The sequence below is a fragment of the Triturus cristatus genome, chromosome 3_2, assembly GCF_964204655.1.
Source record: "Triturus cristatus chromosome 3_2, aTriCri1.1, whole genome shotgun sequence".
Classification (NCBI taxonomy): Eukaryota; Metazoa; Chordata; class Amphibia; order Caudata; family Salamandridae; genus Triturus; species Triturus cristatus.
This window is the reverse complement of record NC_140584.1, coordinates 698,513,992-698,536,303: the sequence shown is the minus strand read 5'-3', so window position 1 is coordinate 698,536,303 and position 22,312 is coordinate 698,513,992. Positions and strand designations below refer to the sequence as shown.

At 42.9% G+C, this 22,312-nt stretch overlaps 1 protein-coding gene across 5 annotated transcripts in view; it reads right to left on the bottom strand.

Moving 5' to 3' along the window:
- The window catches only part of HECW2 (HECT, C2 and WW domain containing E3 ubiquitin protein ligase 2), a 1,572,445-nt gene that overhangs the window by 238,743 nt on the left and 1,311,390 nt on the right, over positions 1 to 22,312 (bottom strand). For all 5 annotated transcript variants that reach the window (XM_085648759.1, XM_085648760.1, XM_085648761.1 and 2 more), the window contains 2 exons: positions 16,748 to 16,872; positions 2,531 to 2,716 (listed from right to left, as the gene is read on the bottom strand). In XM_085648759.1, coding sequence (XP_085504885.1) covers positions 2,531 to 2,716; positions 16,748 to 16,872 — 311 coding nt within the window. The remainder of the gene's footprint in view (positions 1 to 2,530; positions 2,717 to 16,747; positions 16,873 to 22,312) is intronic.

Here is a 22,312-nt window from a genome sequence, read left to right as displayed (position 1 = left end):
ATGGCATCCTGACTGAGGACCCTTGAAGAAATCCAACCTTGAACCCCACCACAGACTACTTACCTTCAGCACTCCTCTCTGGGCACCAGCAACGCCGGTTAGCCTCAGCTGAGACAGGACAATAGACTAAGAGTTTACAATACAAGGTAAGAACAACCCAAAAGAGGGATAATAGTTCTGCAGCTGAATCCTAGAAAAATGAAAAGAATGAACATAGTTGTGTTATGTAAAAACGCCAGACTCCAAGCACAGAGCCTTTTTTAATATAGAAAGCAGAGCTGCCTGAGTGATTAAATCATGACAGAAACAAGGACTGCCTACTCATGAACTCAAAACACTAGAAGCAATGTCTCTATGTTGTATGTAAGCCCGTGAATTCCCTGTCAAAACGTTGAAAAAGCGCTGCCAAGATCCACTAGACTCATGGATGGTAATGTTGGGCATATTCGCACAAAGCCATGACTTCTCTAATTAAGGCCATGGTGCAGCAACCCCAAACCGTGGACAACCTGCAATTGCCAATGCTAATTGCCAAGAACTGTCTAAATATATTTATGTCTGTTGAGAAATATCAGGCAAAAAGATGATGTGAATTCCCCAGAATCCCACAATATATGCTGAAGCTGGGGTAAGACCCTAGCACTCCAGGTTCAAAAGTAAACAATTAATCCAGTATTTTTGGAGATTCAAGACTGAGGGGACCTGCTCAGTAGATTGAGTCTGATACAAATGTGTAAAACGTGCAACATATTATTCATGCCACGGATGCATCATTAAGCACCCCAGAAGATAATATACACATACTGCAACCTCTTCTGCAGCCCACTCATGGCTGGCAAACCAGGAAACACGTATTTCATCAGAGGCCAACACTAACCACCAGAAATGAACTTGGGTACACTGGGAAAAACAGGTATGCGTGGCCTGTGAGGTAATATAGTGGGAAGTGTACAAAATCAAGGCTGGGTTCCTCGCCAAGGAATGGAAGTGTGAACACAGCGCCAGGATTTGAATAAAACTGAGACTTGTGAGCAACTATGTCCCAGTTCTCAGTAATCAAAGCAAGAGGGATTCCAATGGGAAACACTGCAACAGTAGGACGGCACCAGCACAACCACTATTGGTGAAGCCTCTGTGGAACTGGGTCTCAGAGCAACCACCTTCCCCCCCCACCCACCCCCCTACAAGTGGGATCCAGACCCTCCCACTACCACTTCACCCGCACTGACCTAACGACACCACTGTCCTGTAGAAGGATAGGGAGCACTGGTTCTTGGAGTATGTATCCCAGCTTAGGCCCTGTGTGCAGATGCACATTTCACCTCTTCAGACAAGGAAACCCCATGGACACTGCTTAACCCAATTTAGTTAAATTACTGATCAAACCAAGTAGAGCTAGCATTCTGACAGTCCTGTCTTAGGCTAATGTGACTACTGACCAGTGCAGTGGCACAACTTCAGGATCTGGCACCCATGCCCCAACACCTGTTCCATCTGAACTCCCTTGAGGGGAAGAATATGATGCAGCCTTTATTCACTACAACAGAGCTGCAGCAGACCTGGTGCAAGCACCCTGATGCACTCTGGCTAAAGCCTAGTCATGAACACCCGGGAGAGCCTGAGGAGTGACACTGACTCTTGCTGATGCTGTCCAGAGAGAAGGGAAAAGGCATGACTGAAATATTTATACATAAATAGGAATGCTTACCTGCCTTTTGGAGGTTGGAAACAAAGTGGCTCATCTCCAGATGAGTGCGGCTCCTTTTTGTAGCCGCAGGCAGTGATTCTTAGGGAAAGAGTCATCTGTCTTAAGTGTTACACTCAGCATCCTAAATTAAGGACTTGAGGTGGTCATGTTCTATTTCATATTCAGTGATTAATATGTTTTTATTAAGTTGACAATGTAATTAAGGTAAAGCTATTATTTTTGTTAAGCAATTGTGAATTATTTGAAGATCTATTTTGCATGAATGAACAGCATAAATGTCTTCACTCAATCACACTTTACTCACTGCTTGTTGGAACACTGAAATGAACGGCCATATCTAAATATTTATATATTGCTGGTTGGCCTTGTAATTCCATTTGGCTTCTACCCTTTCTCACATCCTTCTTGTTCCTGCAGGCCATCATTTCCATTCTAGCATTTTAGGCGGGCGGGCTGATAACTACAGTCCTCTCACTGAGACAGCCTTCCGAGTGAGACAAGAGAGACAGTGGAACCGCACTATCTGTTCTGTCCACTAGAACAAAATCCAGGGCCAATGACATTGAGCGATGAAAAGAGAGATTACTTGCCTTCTATACTAAGAAAAATGTAGATACAAATCCGGTAAATAATCAAAACTTGGAAATACACTATTTTTGATACATCTTACATGGTAAAACCAAGAAGAAAGGGAACAACCTACTAGTAAAAAAAACAATAAGAACAATTCCCATATGGTTATCTTAATCAAAGCAATAGTGTCTTGTCGAAACATCAAATCAGTCTTCCACTGATCCTTTCTTAAAAAAAACCATTCAATACCTTGCTCTGCTGATCATGCTTCATCTCCCAGCCCCTGGGCAGCTCCAGCTGCTTGTTGGCAAATAGGTTGAGGAATCCGACCAAGTCCCGGTTATGCTGGTAACGTTCAAAATGGTGAGTATCCCTTCGGACTTTGGTGATCATGTGCTTCAAACATGTGTTGTTTGTAAACATGCGGTAGGCACTCTGTAAATATAGGAATATGCTTAGTGCATGAGGCTACAATCGCCTGACAGAAATACACAACTGGTCACTCATAGTTGAGACCCTAAATTCTGGGCATTTTCTCACTTGCTTTATCAGAGCGATATCTTGAGTATAATCAGATGGAAGCCATGCAAAAAGTCATAGGGCCTTATTTAAAGTTTGGCAGGCAGGATACTCCGTCAGAACATGAAGGATATCCTGTCTCCCATATTACAAGGGCTGTAGGCTATAATACACGAGTAATATGGCGGGCGAGACATCTGCCACATTTGTGGTGGAGTATCCCATCCACCACTCTCTAAATAAGGACCACAGTATGTGAATGTGGACACCAGTAATTGATCAGTTCACATTTGCAATACAGAATTCTTAGGTACATTGTTTGGATCAAAGCTCAAAAACTTTAGGACAACCACAGCACAGGAATTTATTCCATACAATTGTACGGTATTTCTATTGACCATTGTGAATAGTAAACCATTACTGTGAGAGCAGCAGTGCGTAACACATGAGGGATCGGGCCACCTGAGGCTGTGACTGGCCGTTGAAAGCAGGGGCGGTTCCTCCGTTGGAGCGGAGGAGCATCACCCCACTTAAACCCCCTCAAAGCCCCAGAAAATAAAAATAAAATGGTAACTTATTACCATTTTATTTTTCATGCCGTGTCTCGAACAGAGTGTCAGGACGGGACTGGGGCCGCTGCTGACTGACAGCAACAGGGAGGAGGGGTGCTGTGTACTGTTTAAAGTGTGCATGTTTTTTTGGCTGGTTGTCTTGTGACGTCCAGCCGCACATGCACACTTTAAACAGCTCTACCCCAGCTGTTAGAGCAAGCCTCCACAGCGCTGTGGAGCGCCGATTCCGGGGGCTCCCACCAATCCTAGCGCTGGTCTCATGCTGGTGAGGAGAACAGTGCCAGAATTGGCCAAGGGGGTTTCCTGTTGGCCGGGTTGCAGTCAGAGACAGAAGATGTCGGGTGTAGAGGACGTCATGTTCATCTTCAGGAATTTTTTTAAAATATTTTTGCTCGCCCTCCACCCCGTAGAAGCCAGCCGCCATTGTCTGAAAGGATATCTGATGTACAAGTGTAAAGTGGAAACAATTTCCCACAATTCTCTTGGAGGAACAGTGGTCCCATCCACCTTCGGGTACCACTTCACGCAGTAACACTCCAAAACCCATAAATGAATGGTTATGTGCGATAGTATATCTGGCATGATATACTCTCGGTGGTAATTAGTAGCTCAGTGCCTTTGCATGTCAGAAATCTATCGCCTGTTGTTGAGAACCCCACAAGCGAACAGAAGTGAACACTCCAGCTAGATAATCTAAAGACAAAACCTCCACAGTTCTTTCAATTAAAAAAAGTTTATGCTCAAACCCACTACAGGAAAATTCAAGGGCAATGCCTTCCAAATGGACGTTTAGGAAATGGCTTTCAAACAAGCAGTAATAAAGGCATAACACTATTCACAACAGCACCAGAAACCAAACACAGCATGCCAGTGCTCAAATGTGAAAAATCTGCTGCAACTTATTTAACTCTCAGAGCGTCTTTGTAGAAACAAGCTCTCGTTTGAGTTGTACAATCCCTCTGCTGTAAATGGGGGCTTGGCCGCCTCAGGACAATATAATCAGCCTTTTAATATTACAAGTGTGCATAACTCTTTGCACTGTGAGAATGAAAATAACTGCACTTCTTCCTTACTGTTGTAGTTCCCTATTTCAGGAGCACAGCATGGTCTGAATTCTGATGGGTACCTTTCGCGGAATGTTTAAGGTTTTGTTTCTTGATCTTCAGATCAGCACAGCTTCATTGTTTGAGTCTTCTCTCCAGCCAGACCTAGCACCCCCTCACCTCACTATCCCATGGGAGCTTAGGGGCTATCGGACTTTCTGGAACTGTAAATATGGCCCAACTCGGGCTACTTTGAGAGGCCCAGTCGGGGACAGGGTGGGATCCACAAGCAGCCCTGGAGTATTTGGCCATCCCTGCCTCCATACTGCACTTAGCGCGCAAGCACGCACAGTGAGTGAGCCCTCCCACTTCCAGGATTGGACCGGGAACCAAAGGAAGCCTTGACAGAAATTCTCAAACTAGTCCTGCTCCCCTGCTCTCCTCGTGCTATCTCTCTCTCTCATTCTATCCATCCATTCGCTCTATCACCTTCTCTTTATCTTTTCTCCCTGTCTCTTCGGGTTCTCTCTATTTTCCACTCCCTCCCTCCTTCCCTCCCTCCCACCCTCCCTTTGTCTGTCTCTGGAAGCATTCCTGTGGTACTAGGAGCGGCCCTGGGCTTTCACAGCCAGTCTTCAGGGTCTCCTAACCACTGTGTAAATGCCCAGGGGAACACCAGACCTGTCTGGCCCTGCCCACTTCAAGAGGGTTGTGGCAATTTCCCCCACCCCAAAGATAGTTTTGAAATGATAGCAGCACTGGTTCGTTATACAGAGATTTGTCATTGTATATTCAAATAGCATAACTTTTAAAGCATGGAGTCAAGCTATCCTGGCTGATGACGGCTGATAGCCAGAAACCGGTCCTAGGATGCTTGATTCCGGTCCAGGTAAGACATGGCTTGGCAGTTCGGGCTGGACTGTTCCCATGAGGCACAGGGTCAAGACTGATTTGCATATGGCCATGTCTGAACTGGGGTGGTGTAGTGGGCAAAAGAACGATGGATTTAACCCAGATCTCTTGACTGGGGGAGAATGTCTGCATTGTCAGCATTCCGTCCATCATTTGTTTGTTGTAACGCTTTTTGCCCTAAGTGGGATGGGTATTCCCAGACGTGGGACCCGTGCTCACTACGCCACTGGAGTCAAGCTATCCTGACTGATGATGGCTGATAGCCAGAAACCGGTCCTAGGATGCTTGATTCCGGTCCAGTGAAGACATGGCTTGGCAGTTCGGGCTGGACTGTTCCCATGAGGCACAGGGTCAAGACTGATTTGCATATGGCCATGTCTGAACTGGGGTGGTGTAGTGGGCAAAAGAACGATGGATTTATCCCAGATCTCTTGACTGGGGGAGAATGTCTGCATTGTCAGCATTCCGTCCATCATTTGTTTGTTGTAACGCTTTTTGCCCTAAGTGGGATGGGTATTCCCAGACGTGGGACCCGTGCTCACTACGCCCCTGGAGTCAAGCTATCCTGACTGATGATGGCTGATAGCCAGAAACCGGTCCTAGGATGCTTGATTCCGGTCCAGTGAAGACATGGCTTGGCAGTTCGGGCTGGACTGTTCCCATGAGGCACAGGGTCAAGACTGATTTGCATATGGCCATGTCTAAACTGGGGTGGTGTAGTGGGCAAAAGAACGATGGATTTAACCCAGATCTCTTGACTGGGGGAGAATGTCTGCATTGTCAGCATTCCGTCCATCATTTGTTTGTTGTAACGCTTTTCGCCCTAAGTGGGATGGGTATTCCCAGACGTGGGACCCGTGCTCACTACGCCACTGGAATCAAGCTATCCTCGCTGATGACGGCTGATAGCCAGAAACCGGTCCTAGGATGCTTGATTCCGGTCCAGGGAAGACATGGCTTGGCAGTTCGGGCTGGACTGTTCCCATGAGGCACAGGGTCAAGACTGATTTGCATATGGCCATGTCTAAACTGGGGTGGTGTAGTGGGCAAAAGAACGATGGATTTAACCCAGATCTCTTGACTGGGGGAGAATGTCTGCATTGTCAGCATTCCGTCCATCAATTGTTTGTTGTAACGCTTTTCGCCCTAAGTGGGATGGGTATTCCCAGACGTGGGACCCGTGCTCACTACGCCACTGGAGTCCAGCTATCCTGGCTGATGACGGCTGATAGCCAGAAACTGGTCCTAGGATGCTTGATTCCGGTCCAGGGAAGACATGGCTTGGCAGTTCGGGCTGGACTGTTCCCATGAGGCACAGGGTCAAGACTGATTTGCATATGGCCATGTCTAAACTGGGGTGGTGTAGTGGGCAAAAGAACGATGGATTTAACCCAGATCTCTTGACTGGGGGAGAATGTATGCATTGTCAGCATTCCGTCCATCATTTGTTTGTTGTAACGCTTTTCGCCCTAAGTGGGATGGGTATTCCCAGACGTGGGACCCATGCTCACTACGCCACTGGAGTCAAGCTATCCTGGCTGATGACAGCTGATAGCCAGAAACCGGTCCTAGGATGCTTGATTCCGGTCCAGGGAAGACATGGCTTGGCAGTTTGGGCTGGACTGTTCCCATGAGGCACAGGGTCAAGACTGATTTGCATATGGCCATGTCTAAACTGGGGTGGTGTAGTGGGCAAAAGAACGATGGATTTAACCCAGATCTCTTGACTGGGGGAGAATGTCTGCATTGTCAGCATTCCGTCCATCAATTGTTTGTTGTACCACAATATTGAAGCATCTTACAGCTGCAGTGTGGGCAGGTGAGAAGTGTCCTTTCTGGTGTGTGTTGCTTTGAAGGGCCACGCGCACCTGTGAGGGTACCTGGTCTGATCTTCCTGGGCCTATGGCAAGTTCTGTGAGCACTGACACAGTCAGCTACCAGCCTCTAGCTCTCACGAGGCCATGGGCTAGTGTGCTGCCTCAGACTATGAAGAAAGTCAACTTTAATCAAATGGGTAGCTCTGTTTAAACCAGAGCCTACACAGGGGCAGGGCACAGTTACTAATGTTGATTTTACAAAATGCTACAGGTAACAAATTCATATTGTTCAATTGTCATTTTACTTATTAAGAGGAGATTAGCTACCTCCTTTCATTGACTGATACCACTGGGGCTTAAACGTGGAACATCCATGGAAGACTGAGTCCCCGCCATCGGTTGCATTATGGAAGAAGAGCTTAGATTTCTCCATGGGTCTGGAACTGCCCCCTAAAACATTTTAAAATTTGGAAAAGGTGGGAAGACAACAGAGGGCTATGTCTAGAACCTGTTCTTCCCGTTTCGGCTGTCGAGTTATTGCTGGTATGATAGTACTGAACTATGACTTAAATGCTGACTGTGTTTATTTCCAAAATGTATCACTTGAATCCCTGTATTTAAGACCTATTTGTTTCCTCTGTAAGATGTGTATGGCACTATTGTTGTTCTTAAAAGTTATATACAAGAATGTTTGCTTCACAGACGGTGCTACAGCAATACTGAAAATGTTGAGATCAGCATTATTGTCAATACTTGTTTATTACTGGTGTTTTTAGTGGCACCAGACCTGTACTACTTCTTAACAATAAAATTACGTTGTGAAAAAAATGTGTAACATCTAAAATTGGCAAGTTCATATTTCAATTAGGATATCAGCAGTCCCTCCTACCCACTCCTGGCCAGCCCTTTGCATCGCTGGGGTGGCAATTATCACTCTTTCTGTCAGGCTTGGATTAGAAAACAAACTACAACCAAAAATGGTTTTTACAGTACATGCAGACTGTCAGTGATCACAGAACATCCGTGCTTTAAAACGCGTAGTGTTTTTAAAAAACTTCCAGCCTCCCAAGGAACTGTCCAGTGGCCTATAGGACCAGTCAGATCCTTAGCCACATTTGATCCCTTCGCACTACAGCGTTTAACCACATAATTAACAGTCTTTTACACTGCTGTGAAACACATTGTTTCAAAATGAAACACACCTTTCTATAAACAGTTAACTATTTCTCTGAAAAACTGCGCCCTGTGAGGTTATTGGTTGAGGGGGTGTCAAACCATACTTAAGCAACAAATAAAATCCTTGTTAGGGTAAGCCACAAAAAGTCACTAAATTAACCTGTGCTTAACACTCTGGTAGCTTGCACAAAAACAGTTAGGCTTAATTTACCGGCAAAGTGTAAAGTATTTATGCAACGCTCAAACAGAAATCAAGTGAAAACACAATACAAGAAAATTCCCAGACCAATCTAGAAAAATAGAGTGAAATGTATTAAATAAAACAATACCAGAATAAAAAATCTAACCAGTAGACCTGGAGATATGCAACTTTAAAGGCTTAAGTTAAAGTAGTACCAAAAAGCGCAAAAGACCCAATGGGGTTATCTAGTTGCGCCGTACCGGGACAAAGTCACAAGCTCAAGCTGACCACGAAAGAGCCCGGGCCTGGTACAGGACCAACTTTGGCTCACTGGGCAAAGTACCTGTTTGTACTTGGACCGAAATGCAAGGTCCTGTGTCAAGTTGTGTCAGTCCAGATCAGGAGCTGTGAGGTGCTGCGTTAAGCTGCATCGGTTCCGATAAGGTTGGCTGGTCAGGAGCTGTGAGATACTTCGATGCAAGGTCCTGCATCGAGATGCATTGCGCTGTGTTGTTTCTCGTGAAGCCGCAGATCAGGGGCTGCATGGTGCTACAATGCGAGGTCCTGCATCTGGTTTCATCACACTGTGTCGGTTCTGAGGGAACCCACAGCTTGGCCAGGAGGAATACACTCTGATGCAAGCCAAGGGTCGATGATCTGGGGGGCACTGCTGAGGGATCAGGACTCACTCCAGCAGAGGCCCGCAGCAGGGCACAGGCAGATCCAGTTACGTTTGGGCAGCTGGGCAGATAGGGGACAGGTCTCTGGAGCTTGTTATGTCTCTGTAGCTCAGGAAAGGAGGCCAGTCAGCCATCCCTTGGAGTCATTCTGGTGTTTCTGGGTTCAATGAGCATGTCCAATCTTCGTTTATCAGGCAGCAGGGTAGCCTTCTTGCAGCAGGGCAGCAGAGCAGCTCTTCTTCTGAGTCTTCCACAGGTTCAGAAGTGATCTGAAGAGTGGGTATGATGGTCCTATCTTTATACCGGGTACTAGTTTTGAAATGGGAAAGGCTTCTGGAATTTTCTCTCTCCTAGAGGTGTTTTGGAATTTCATGACTCCCTGCCCTGGTCCCATTCTGTCTGCAGTCATAATAGACTAGTGTGAAGTACTTTGTGTGTGAGCTGAGGCAGTGTCTTTGAAGTGCATGTGTGAAAGGTGACAGCTCTGCTCCCTCACCACGTCAGGCTGGCCCTGCCAACACCCATGCCCTCTATTATGATACTGTCTGGGAGGAATACACAAAGGTCAACTGCCAACTACACCTAGTCATGTGACCCAGGAAAGAGGCTGCAGGTGCCAAATGGTTAGGACAAAAAAATGCCAACTTTCTAAAAGTGGTATTTTCAGAATTGTGACTTAAAATCCAACTTTACCAATAAAGAGAGTTTAAAATTATAATTCCTCAGACACCCAACAAGACATTCCTACTTGCTCCCTCACAAAAGTTATCACTTATTAAATTTAATTAGGTAACCCAATGTTATCCTATGGGAGAGGTAATGAATTTGAGAATTTTTCACTACCAGTAAAAGTAAAAAGTACATGTCCCACTTTTAAAATACGGTGCATTCTTTCCTATGAGGATGCAATGACAGGCTTAGACATGTTTCTTTGAAGTGTGTTTGATTACAGGCTGCTCCAGACGCATTACATAGCCGCCCTGCAGGGACGGGGCTCGATTCACTTGAAGAGTGTTTGTGTGATTTAATATGGGGAGCATGTCCCGCTCGCCTACCAGAGCAATCAAGGATTTCCACGGCATACGGAAATGAGAAAGGGAGAGGAGGAGAATTCTCTCTTCCTGCTGGTTCGGACTGATTATGCATTTTAAAGAAACATGGATTTGTTTTGTTTTGGCAGCAGGAAAGAAAAGGCTGTCATTATTATATTGAAAATAAACGTGATTGTTATATTTAACAAATGCACTTGGACACATTATATGTATTAAATTGAACAGACATTGTTGGTGCATTGTGGGAATTAAAGGATTTACCTGTGGTCATGTGTTCACTATAACTTAAAAAAGGAATCACCCACGCCATGAATTGGCTCACCTGTGATCAATGCTATTACATTAGCCAAAACGCGTCAGGAAAGACTGTGCTGCCAGGTTCATTTGAAAATAAATGCCAGCATGTATCTTGAATTAGACTTTGACATGTTTCCTTGAAGTGTTTTTAATTAGGGGCTGCTCCAGGCCCGTCACGAAGCTGCCCTGCAGGGAATGGGGCTCCTTTCACTTGGAGAGTGCTTGTGTGATTTAATATGGGGAGCATATCCCGCTCGCCTTCCAGAGCCATCAAGGATTTCAACGACATACGGAGGTGAGAAAGGGAGAGGAGGAGAACTGTCTCTTCCTGGTAGTTCGGACTGACTATGCATTTTAAAGAAACATGGATTTGTTTTGATTTGGCAGCAGGAAGCAAGGCTGGTATTATTATATTGAAAATAAACGTGACTGTTTTTTACATTTAACAAATGCACTTGGACACATTATATGTATTAAATTGATCGGACATTGTTGGTGCATCGTGGGAATTGAAGGATTTACCTGTGGTCACATATTCACTATGATTTAAGCAAGGAAACAACCATGCCCTGAATTTGCTTACCCGTGATCAAGGCTATTCCATTAGCCAAAACTCATCAGGAAAAATTGTGTTGCCTGTTTCTTTTGAAAATAAATGCCAGCATGTTTCCTTGAAGTGGGCTTTGACATCTTTCCTTGAAGTGTGCTTAATTACGGACTGCTCCGGGGTCATTACGAGGCCGCCCTGCAGGGACGGGGACTCCTTTCATTTGAAGAGCGTTTGTGCGATATATATATATATATATATATATATCTATATAGTTATCACTTAAAAAACCATAGGTTTCACACATGTTATAGTTAGCTGGATATTTCACTCGTAAAAAACCAATGAAATTCCCCCGTTATAGTTAGTTCAGATAACTATAACTCGCACGCCCGCAATCCACTGCTCATGACGTCACATATTACATCACTCATGACATGGTCAGTGGCATCACTCATGACATCACTGATGACATCATCCTTGTGATAGAGTGGCAGTCGCGCGAGTTATAGTTATCTGAACTAACTATAACGGGGGAATTTCATTGGTTTTTTACGAGTGAAATATCCACCTAACTATAACATGTGTGAAACCTATGGTTTTTTAAGTGAATTTGCAAGGTTCTTTAAATGCTAATTCCTAACTATAACGTGTGTGAAACCTATGGTTTTTTCAGTGAATTTGTACGTTTTTTTAAATGCTAATTTATTTATGTATTATTTTTTTTTTATATATTTATTTGTTTATTTTTTTGGTTTTTCACCGTGCGCGCACTGTGCGCGCACCCCCGCGATTTAAAAAAAAAAAAAAAAAAATTCTGCCTTCGGGGTCCTTCAGGGACCCCCTGACAAAGGCTAGGGGGTCAGGAACTCTTACCCTGCCCCCTTTTCATGTTCGCCACCTTCCTTTTTCACTCTCGCACTGAAAACAAACAAAATGGCGGCCGACACTTCCTGATTTCGACCGATTCGAACGTTGACTAACATGTAACCACCAATCAGAATTACGCTCGCGCACGTTAGGGTGCTCGCACGGTGCGCGCACCCTGCGCGCGTATAGATATTGATATGCTTTTAAATGCTATTTTCTCAGGAGATACTGAACAGATTTACACCAGACCTGCAAAAGGCACTTCCTTGACCTTATGGCTACCTCTCTGCCAAATTTCAAGTAATTCTGTTCAGCCGTTCGAACTGTAGCTGTGTCTAAAGGTCCTATGGAAAAATGCATGGGGAAAACGCGTTTTGGGACCCCCCTTTTTTCTCGGCCCCCGCTTGACGAATCACCCCGAGACTTTCAGGGTAGGAGCTGAACAGAGCGCCCCATTAGTTTTGAAAATTTCGCGAGGATTCGTCAACCGGCGCCAAAGTTATTCAAAATAGAATTTTGAGATTTCCTATGGAAACACGGTCCTAACTATAACTATCTACTGGCGACCGCCAGTAGATAATATAGATATATATATATGTTCCATTGATTAAAACTTATCACAAGCATGCTCATGAACCTTCAAAGGAGATATTGTTAGGGTTGCTTTTAAAGCCAAGATAGAACCTAAGCTAGAAGCAAGCCAGTTAAAAAACACACCACAGTAACTGAGATAACCAGAAAGTGCATTTTGTAGTATGTTGTATTAGTACTATTAACTTATTACAAAATGGTATTCACAAACCTACATGCAGAAGTTCTGCCTCCACCTCTTCTATCTTTTTTGGTGAGGCGATATCTGCCCCAACTACAGAGTCTCCGCATACAGGGCAAGGGGGAAAGGCTGGAAAATGGGAAATACTTACTACTGGAGGAGAGCAGTTATTAAGGGAGGATTAATGAAGAGTTAAATGAGGGTTAGGGTGCAGTTTAGGGAGGGACATACACCCACCCACAAAAGACTAAGCCCATTCCTATTCAGAAACTGCATTTCTAAAGTTACGACAGCCAAAAGGAACCCAAAACAGTTGTCAATGGAGTCCAGCTCAGAGCTGGAATTAATTCAGCACTACATACGGCCAACCACTGGACCTGTAATACCTCCCAGAGAGATAATACATTATTTAAAATGTTAGAATCATAAATACATTTCATTTAATGTTTAAAACACTATCTAAAAGTAAATCATATTTTTTATTGTTTTAACATATATCATAACCTTTTTTAAATGAAAAATGTTGTCACTAAAATATATACAAATTACATTTAATTCGATCTGTACAACAGTTTTAATAATTATTAATATGAAATAATTGGTTTTGCATTTGGTGGGAATCTGTGTTTTAGTTAAAACTACAGAAAAATAATTTTAGTTCAGTTTCATACATTCAAAATAATTGCATTTTACATTTAAACTAAGTTACTAGTGCTGTATCATTTTTTGTGTTTTGTTCCACATTTAAAATAAATATATAAAATTTATTTACATTAATATTTATCATTAAAAAAAATTAATTTTTACAAAAAAGTTTAATAAGCTTTTTTACTTTTCCCGATACTTTACCACCCATGTTTGGATGCTTTTATTGCACAAAATGTAGGTGCATAAATAAATAGGAAATATTTAATGGTTCCCTGTGAAATAAGGAGTTCATTATCATAATGCCAGCCATAATGCCAGCCCATGTACAACTGTGTAAAGCTTTAATATTTTACCTGGGCTTTCTTACTTATGCCGCACAAAATTGAAAAAATATGGTTGTATTATTTTGATCCATTTTAGCTAGAACTAACATTTTGTGTGTGAAATCTTAGGTAAAGGCAGTACATCCATAAGTGCATGGTAAACGCTGCAGCCACAGAACTACATAAATCAGGCCCTCGCCATTGTTCTTTGCTTTACCAACAATTTAATCATGACAGGTAAACCTAAATTTTCTAATTGGATTCACAGCCCACTGTTGGCTGCAATTTGAAGAAAACAGTTGTTTCAAGATAACCACCCAAAAATACATAGCAGGTAACATGTGTAATATAGTTCTATATTGCCATCTCTGAGTTCTGATTACATTTACAAACCACACAGCCTTTGGCAATGCTGGCCAACATTACATAGTTGGAGGAACATTAAAAGAAATACCATAAGTAAAAAAAGTTTATAAGTGGGCCCAAAAGTTATATAAAAAGTAAAAAACACAAAAAATGAAATTCCTCAGAACTACACAAACACAAAAACTAAATTCTGTCCTTTTGAGTATCACCAACAAAACCGATCAAATACCTTATCTCTATAATTTTATGGACTGCACAACTGGTCTTGGTAGGTTGGTTATAGTGCCTAGCTGCAAGCTAGCCCCTAAAGCCAACTGCTGCTGTGTAAGGTCAGGCCTTGTGCATGCCCAAAGGCAATGCGCAGTGAGGGATGGCAGCATGCCCGAAAGTCCATGTGAAGTGTAGTTGGCCACACATGGCGCTTTGGGTACAGTGTATGCTCGAGGTCTCAGCCCTTTGACCATCCCCCAAGCACGTCCAGAGGTCACCTGCGGCAAGGTGATATTTGTGAAATAATGGAAGTAATGAAAACTGAGAAACTGCTTTGGAGGAAACCAAATCATTGAAAAACAAATTTAAGGAAAGACAGTTTTAAGGAATTAGAAATAAATCGGAAATTAATGGAAACATTTGGAAGGAAAGATGATTTTGAGGAAAATTCAAAATTGCATTAAACTTGCGTGGAATTTAGTTCTAGCAAGAGGTTTGGGGATGGCTGATGCTTAGGAGTGCTGAGGGGTGTTTAGGGATCAGGGATGAGTGGAATTCAGGTATAGATAGCAATTTTTAGGGTTCAGGGTTGAGTGGGGTTTAGGGGTGGTGAGGGTTTTTAGAGACCAAGAATGGGTAGAGTTAGGAGGTAGTGAGGCTTATTTAGGGATCAGGAATGGGAGGCATTTAGGGGGATGAGGGCTTTTTAGGGTTCACAGAAGAGTGGAGTTTAGGGGAGAGGAGTAGTTTTCAGGGTTCAGGGATGGTGAAGTGTAGGGTGTTGAGGGATTTTTTAAGGTTCAGAGAGCTGGTGTTTGTTTTTAAGGGTCAGTGATAGAGTTTAGTGGTGGTGAAGGGCTTTTAGGGTTCAGGAATGGGTGGAGTTTAAGGGCAGTAGGAGTTTTCAGGAATGGGTGAGTTTAGGTTGGTGGGGGTTTTGAGGGTTCAGGTATGGCTGGACTTCAGATGTAAAAAGGTTTTTAGGGTTCTTGGTTGGGTGAAGCTTAGAGGTGGGGAGGGCTTTTTAGCGGTCAAGGATGGGTGGTGTTTAAGGGTGGTGGTTTTTTTTCATGGTTCGGGGATGGGTGGAATTTAGAGGTGGTGAGAGGTTTTAAGAATTCAGAGATTGGTGAAGTTTGAATGTAAAAAGAGGTTTTTAGGGTTCAGTAATGGGTGGAGTTTACGAGTATTGAGCAGTTTTAGGGTTCAGGGACAAATGGCATTTGGGTGTAGAAAGGGTGTTTAGGAGTCAGGGATGGGTTAAGCTTGTGCATCAGAATGGAAGAAGTTTATGTGTAGTGAGGGTTTTTTAGGGTTTAGAGATGGGTGGAGTTTAGGGGTAGAACAGACTTTAAGGGTCCAGGGATGGATGCAGTCTAGGCATGGTGAGGAGTTGGGGATGGATGGTGTTTCTGGGTTGTGTAGGGGTCAGGGATGGATGGTGTTTAGGGGTGATTAGTTTTCAGCACATTAAAAGCATTCAAAATATTGACTGACAAAGTAAAAGGTATAAATCTGAAATAATGTCCCCTGAAGTAAAACACTGAACTAAATACCTCTGATGTAATTTTTTCTAAAACTATAACCTGAAACTACTCCTCAATATGCATTTACACCTTAGAAAATAAGGATGCTAAAGCCAAATTTGGAAAAAGAGACATTCTGTTACTTGGTTCCAATGAAATGGTAAATGCCATTCATCCTGCAAATTTCCATTAAACAGTTTAGGTGAAATGTTTTTTCAAACATGAAATTGTTTTTTTAAGAAATCACATACAACCATAGTACATCACAAAAAAACTGAAACTCACTGAAAAAGCCCAGTTAAAGTGAAGTTGCAGTTAGGACTTTTTACAACACCTTGACATATGTTTACATATAACCTCTGAAATTAACTTAAATACAAAGTCTTAGTTACAAAACAAAATATAAAAACCATTCAAATTCACTAGTTATTGTTTACTTCGCAATCCAGAGAGTAGGGTAGTTCTCAAGTTTAGGTGGAAAGCAGCTCCTGTATAGAACACCCTCAACACCAGCGACACTCTAGATCTGCTCACCTCAAATGTCTGCTTTTCTATCAAAGTCTTTAAGCATAGGATTAGCACAGTGCCATCCACACCGAGATAGCTCGCACACCAGACATGTAAATCATAATTCTTACACCAAATGTAATGCTTATGACTACAACTAAAAGTACAACATGACTAACTGACAACACATATTCAAATAAATCAAAAATACTAGAGTTGTATCATTCATAGTGTTAATGGTGATATGCAATCTCATCTGAAAGATGATTTATGACATTTATGACATTTGTATTTGCATTTGCCACATCAAGTGGGAGGTCATGAGTACTGCATATTGGTGCAAGTTATGTATTTATTTTTATATACATAGATATTTGTATATAGTTATGCACATTTATAGAGATGGAGACGAGACATAAAACATCATTATATAACAGATAATACTCACAGTGTTTGAATGCAGAACTGAAAAAAACTCAGGGCTTGTGAGGAATTTAACAGGTGGGGACTGTAACAGTAAACTAAGCCTTGATCTGGAGGTGGAGTGAGGCAGTGCATTCTCTCTCCGGAAATCTACACATAAGCAGTAGAAACATGACAAAATTAGCACCAAGAATAACTTTTAGGCATGCATAATTGTTTCAATGGTTAAAAGCAATTTACACATAATTATGGTATTTATAGTATATTAAAAGTGTATGCCTACCAATGAAACTCACATCAGCATAAGTAAAAACTGGAAAAGTTATCAGCCCTAGAGGAAGATATATGCCTAAATGTGGCCATGTTAGCAGTATATGCTCACGCACGTTCATATGTGTATCTTCTGGTAGTATATTATTACCCATCAGCTGCATGTTATAGTAACACCCTCCCATTAAAGAATCATCTATTGTGACTTTGTAGTTACAGCTCAGTAGCAATTACATTCGAAAACCATTTATTATCACTAATAGCAGCACAATTATTTGTTGTAGAGTGGTAAAGGAAGGATTTACAGGGTTCCAATATGTGTATCTCAAATTCAAATTCCCACAGGAACTTTTCATACAGTGCTCAGCAAAAACTATTGGAAAGATGTACAGACCTATAATCTGTGCCTGGGAATTTATTATTCGTATTGTAGTTTATTTAAGGATAAAGTGACAGTTTGGTTCATTGATCAATTCTCAAAAAAGATTTTAAACTAAACTCAAATATGATTGGCTCAGTAGAGGTGGTGATATTTACTCCAGCAGATATTTGGACGGTAAATACCCCAATAAATCTGGTTAGCAAACCTCATTTTAAAAACAATCTGTTAAGCAGCATGAGCTGAGTTGATTCCCAGATGCGAGAAAAAACATTTCCCCAAAAAACCACTGCTGCTTTTCATCATGGGGATTTACAAACTGAACTTTAGATTAAAAAACAATATTCGGTTGTTTTATTTCCCTGTCAGATTTAAGGTGCTATGGCATTAATGTCTCTTTCATACTATCAGTAGGTATATCACCAACCGTAATTAGGACCTTGCCTAAAACTCAACAGTAACCATAACTGTTGACAGGTACCAGTATGTACTGTGTGCAGGACCTTGCTGGGAACCATGTCCAGTTCCCAGTATTAGTTAGTACATCTAGACATTGATAGTTCGTGAAGATTTACCCCCAAAAATATTGCTAATGGCTTGAACTTCCTATGACGAATCTAAACTAAACTTTCGAAAAATACCATGTCCATCCATAGTTCGTCCTGGAAAGCTGCGTGCAGATAGATCAGGAGGGGGAAGTTATGAGGGGGCAAAGGAATAACTTCCATTAAAATTCCTACGGAGGACATAACATATGGTGCTCTAAGTTTAAGCCCATTTACCAAGAGCTGAAGTAATGGGAAAAGGGGGTGGCAGAGGGCCACATACTGTGTCCAGTACCCACATTGTTATGTTATGTGTATTTGTTATGTTATTTGTATTTGTAAAGTGCACTATCACCTGGAAGTGTATCCTGGAGCTGAACAGTTGTATGTGCCTAGCCCTGCTTATGGTAGGTTGGTTAATTGAAAAGCCAGGTCTTCAGCCACTTGCAGAATTCAAGAAGAGAGGAGGAGGTTCTTATGTGGAGTGGAAGGCTGTTCCAGGCTCTAGGAGCAATGTTAGAGAATGCCCGTCCACTTGATCTGGTTCTGTGTATGCATGGGATATGTGCGAGTAGTAGTCCTGCGGAGCAGAGGAGTCTGGGCGGGTGGTGGAGATGCGGCTGTTCAGGTAGGTGAGGCCTGAGTTATGTAGTGCCTTGAATGTGTGCGTGAGGAATTTGAATTGAGCGCGTTTGTGTATCAGGAGCCAGTGGAGTTCCCCGAATTACGGTGTGATGTGAGTTCTTATTGGGAGGTTGAGGATGAGTCTGGCTGCCAAGTTCTGGATGGTTTGTAGTCTTCTAGAGAGTTGTTTGATGATGTATGGCCAGAGGACCTTTCAGCAGGTATCTTTGATATGGCTTCTGGGTGGAAGGCATGTACACAGTCCAAGCCACGTGCCCCCAAACTACAGGGAATAGCTACAGCCTCATCCCAGTAAGTACTGGAGGACAGGGATGGAAAGCAGTGGGCATGACTCAGGATCACACGCTCTTCCTGTGTTTACAGGCACAAGTCCACAGGGTAGAGGTATTGTTGAAGGCAATGTCCTTCACTTTTTACATGCTGGGCAGAGCCACATGTTGTACCCAGCAGGTACAGAAACAAGGGTTTGAGGTCCAAGATGTCCAAGAAATTCACTCTGTATGCAGTTCCATATATGCATAACTTCACCCCCTGTGCAGCAGGAACTGGACCCAAGGTACTGAAAGCATGACATGGAATACTACTACACACTATCGTCAGTGCTCAGTGGGCATTGTGGCAGGCCATGGCAAGCTGGTACAGCGGTCAGAGGGGCCAGGGACCGTGTCACTATTCCAAGTATGTGTTGGCAAGTTAAGGAAAAGATTTAATAGTCAGAGAACAAGGCCAACGCCCAAACCCTGTGCAAATTAGCAACATGGTACAAGTAAAAGTCATTCCCTAGGAGAACTGAGGCAAAGTAGTAGCACAAAGCATGGCTAGAAGCCATGCCCTGTAACTTAAACCTGCTATGCTCAACCACAAACCATGCCCAATTTGTGCAAATGTTTACAGGATATTGGGTACTTTGTGAGTGGTGCGGATAAAAAATAGGAGCTATTCTTATTACTCACAGGGCAAAATTGCAGGCATGCCCAGTTGGTACAAGGTTATTCACTTGAGGGGGCAGCATGTCCAAAAATCTATGAAATACCACATCTACACATTTATATCCCCCCACCAAAGCACTGCTTATGGCATTAAAAAAAGCAAGGTGAATAAAAATAACTAGTGACATCATATATGGCTTCACCAAAGGCATCACTTATAAGATCACAAACATGGGAAACAGTTATACCTTTTAGGTCTCACTTACAGGCAGTTTTATCTATCTGTTGTTGAAAGATCTATTGTGTACAATATCAATACTTACAGGCCTTTGGCCCAACCCATTGCTTTTCATTGGTTTACTTTCTTGTTAATTGGATGATACTGCTGATTTAAAGGAAATACTTCTTTATTTTGTTTTCAGCATTTCATGGGAGTGCCTGTGTTTTCCTGCTCGTTCTCCTGTATGCTGCCTTTCCCATCACTCTACCCGCTCACCCTTTACGTGTTAGTTCCTTCCTCCACTCGTCCACACAGCCCCTCTCCATCTCATTTTATTTTTTTGTCTCTTTTTTTTAGGACTGCTCCTTACTACTTGGAATTACATGCGCATGTGTGATGCCACATGCATGCAAATACGTAATTACTAAGGGGCGAGGTGTACAATAAAAAAAAGAGACTGCAGCATGGAGACACATGCTCCAGTATAGACCTCTGCGCTCGGAATGCCATTATTTTCCTTTGGCATTTTTGTTGAACATCAGTAACAACCCTATTTTTCTTTTTGGCAATACTGAGCGAGACCTAATGGCATTGGCAGTACTTGTTCAACTTGTTTGCTGACTGTGGAAACGCAATCGTATTTTTGTATATAAACTCAAGGGTATACAGATGGTGACAGTGCTAATGTAGCCATATATATGCATATACAACTTGTTTGTGGGGACATATAGTGGTTTACAGTGGAATTGGAGTGTTACATCTGTACTGAATGAGTTTGAGGATAATTATCCCCTCAGAGTACTGCAACTACCTATACGTGCGTTTCCTGTGGTACTATCTACAAACATTACAAGTACCATTGCAGCAGCTTATCTTTTCCCTGAAATCTCTATGAGGACACTGAAAGCTTATGTCTCCAGTTAAAGTCTAAGATGGTATCTATTGCTTGTAAGTAGAACAGCTGCTTCTATTCTTGTCTATACGTCGTCAGGGGTAGTAAGTGATATATTCATGTAAATACAATACAATACAATATAAGCACAGGCGATAACACCTAGTTGATGTCAGAAGTAGTGCATGCTTTAATCTTCAGACAATCTCTCTAGGGACATCTGCTGAGAGGAAAAGCATGCAGACATTCCTCTCTGTACAATTTATGTGAGAAAAACTAGTCGCCAACAGTAGTAGTTCTTATATATGACATCAAAAGTGATGTCATTGTTGTTGCCACTTTGGATGTTAGCTGTGATATTGTATGTGAGATTGTGAGCACTGCACGGTGTAAGAGTGGGTGGTTTTATGGCAGTGTACACCTAACAATAAAGGGTAATTTCAATTTTAGTAGGTCTTGAATTGTAACTTTAATGCACTGTCAACCGAGTGTTTTTCAATAGTACATTAGTAACACTAAAAATTCCCTTATAGCAATTCTTCTTAGCGAATACTGGTTAGGTCTCGCCTACGCAGCGCGCATGCGCTGCAAAGGTGGGGACCTTTTGGAATCGATCAGCTTTTTGGGCAAAAACTTGCACGTTTTGCATTGCTTTGTATTGCAACGCGTGCACGTTTGGCGCTTCCCTTGCGGGAGCGAGCAGCGGCGCCATGTGTTAGCAATTATCACGCTCGCTCCCTCAAGGTAAAAGCTGCATGTCCCTGCTCTTGGCCGCACTCCCCCCCACCCCTCCCACTTGTTTATTAATCCATTATGAGCGCTGGCGCCAACCCTACTAAAGAGTGTGCTGGCAAGCCGGATAATAGGTACAACACCTTTCGCCTAAAACGAAACAACCAGTTAGCAGGAAAAAGCAGGCCGAAAAGCTGTTATTACCAGCAGCCTCACCTACCAGCGATTTTCTCACCTATTCCCGTGCTCTCTACGGAGACACCCTGTTATTGCCAAAGCACACCCAGCTGTGAGGCGCAGGAGCTCTGAACAACACACAGGACCATCACGGAAACTGCCGGATCACAATGATGTGCTGTCTCTTTAAGTACCTGGTCTTCCATTCTTAAACTCCTCCCTCCTCGGATCTTTAACCTTTCCCTTCTTTGAACAACTGCTCAGAAGCAGGCAACACTGTGGAAAGTGCATGGTATTACAGCCTCTGCACGCAGACGCATCTTCATTTTGTGAGCGGCGCCAGCGTCATTTGGCACCCTGGGACCTCAGCCACGGACAGTTCGTCAGCGGCCCACCTACATCCGCCTTCCACTAAGCTAAATATCCTCAACAAACCCCACTAGCCAGAGCATAAACATTATTCTCCATTCAAGGTAACGGTCCCGAAGGTGATGAACTGGGAACCATAAGTTCCCCCGCGCTCTTGTAGGTAAGAGTTAAAAGTGAAAGTATACTTCTAAAGTTTCCATAGCCGAGCATAGTGAGAGGGTTGGGTAGTCCTGTTTTTTTTTCTTTTTGTATATTCTAATAAATGCCTCCTTTGATTCATTATTAATAGGAATATCTTCAAAAAGCAACACAACGTAGGGTAGTGAGACAGTGAGGCTTCTAATTGGAGAATAGTTATTTTCTAATGTTTTCATGGTGCGAGCCTCACCCTGGCGCATTATAGCTCTTTACGACAGAGCCACGCTATGTTCT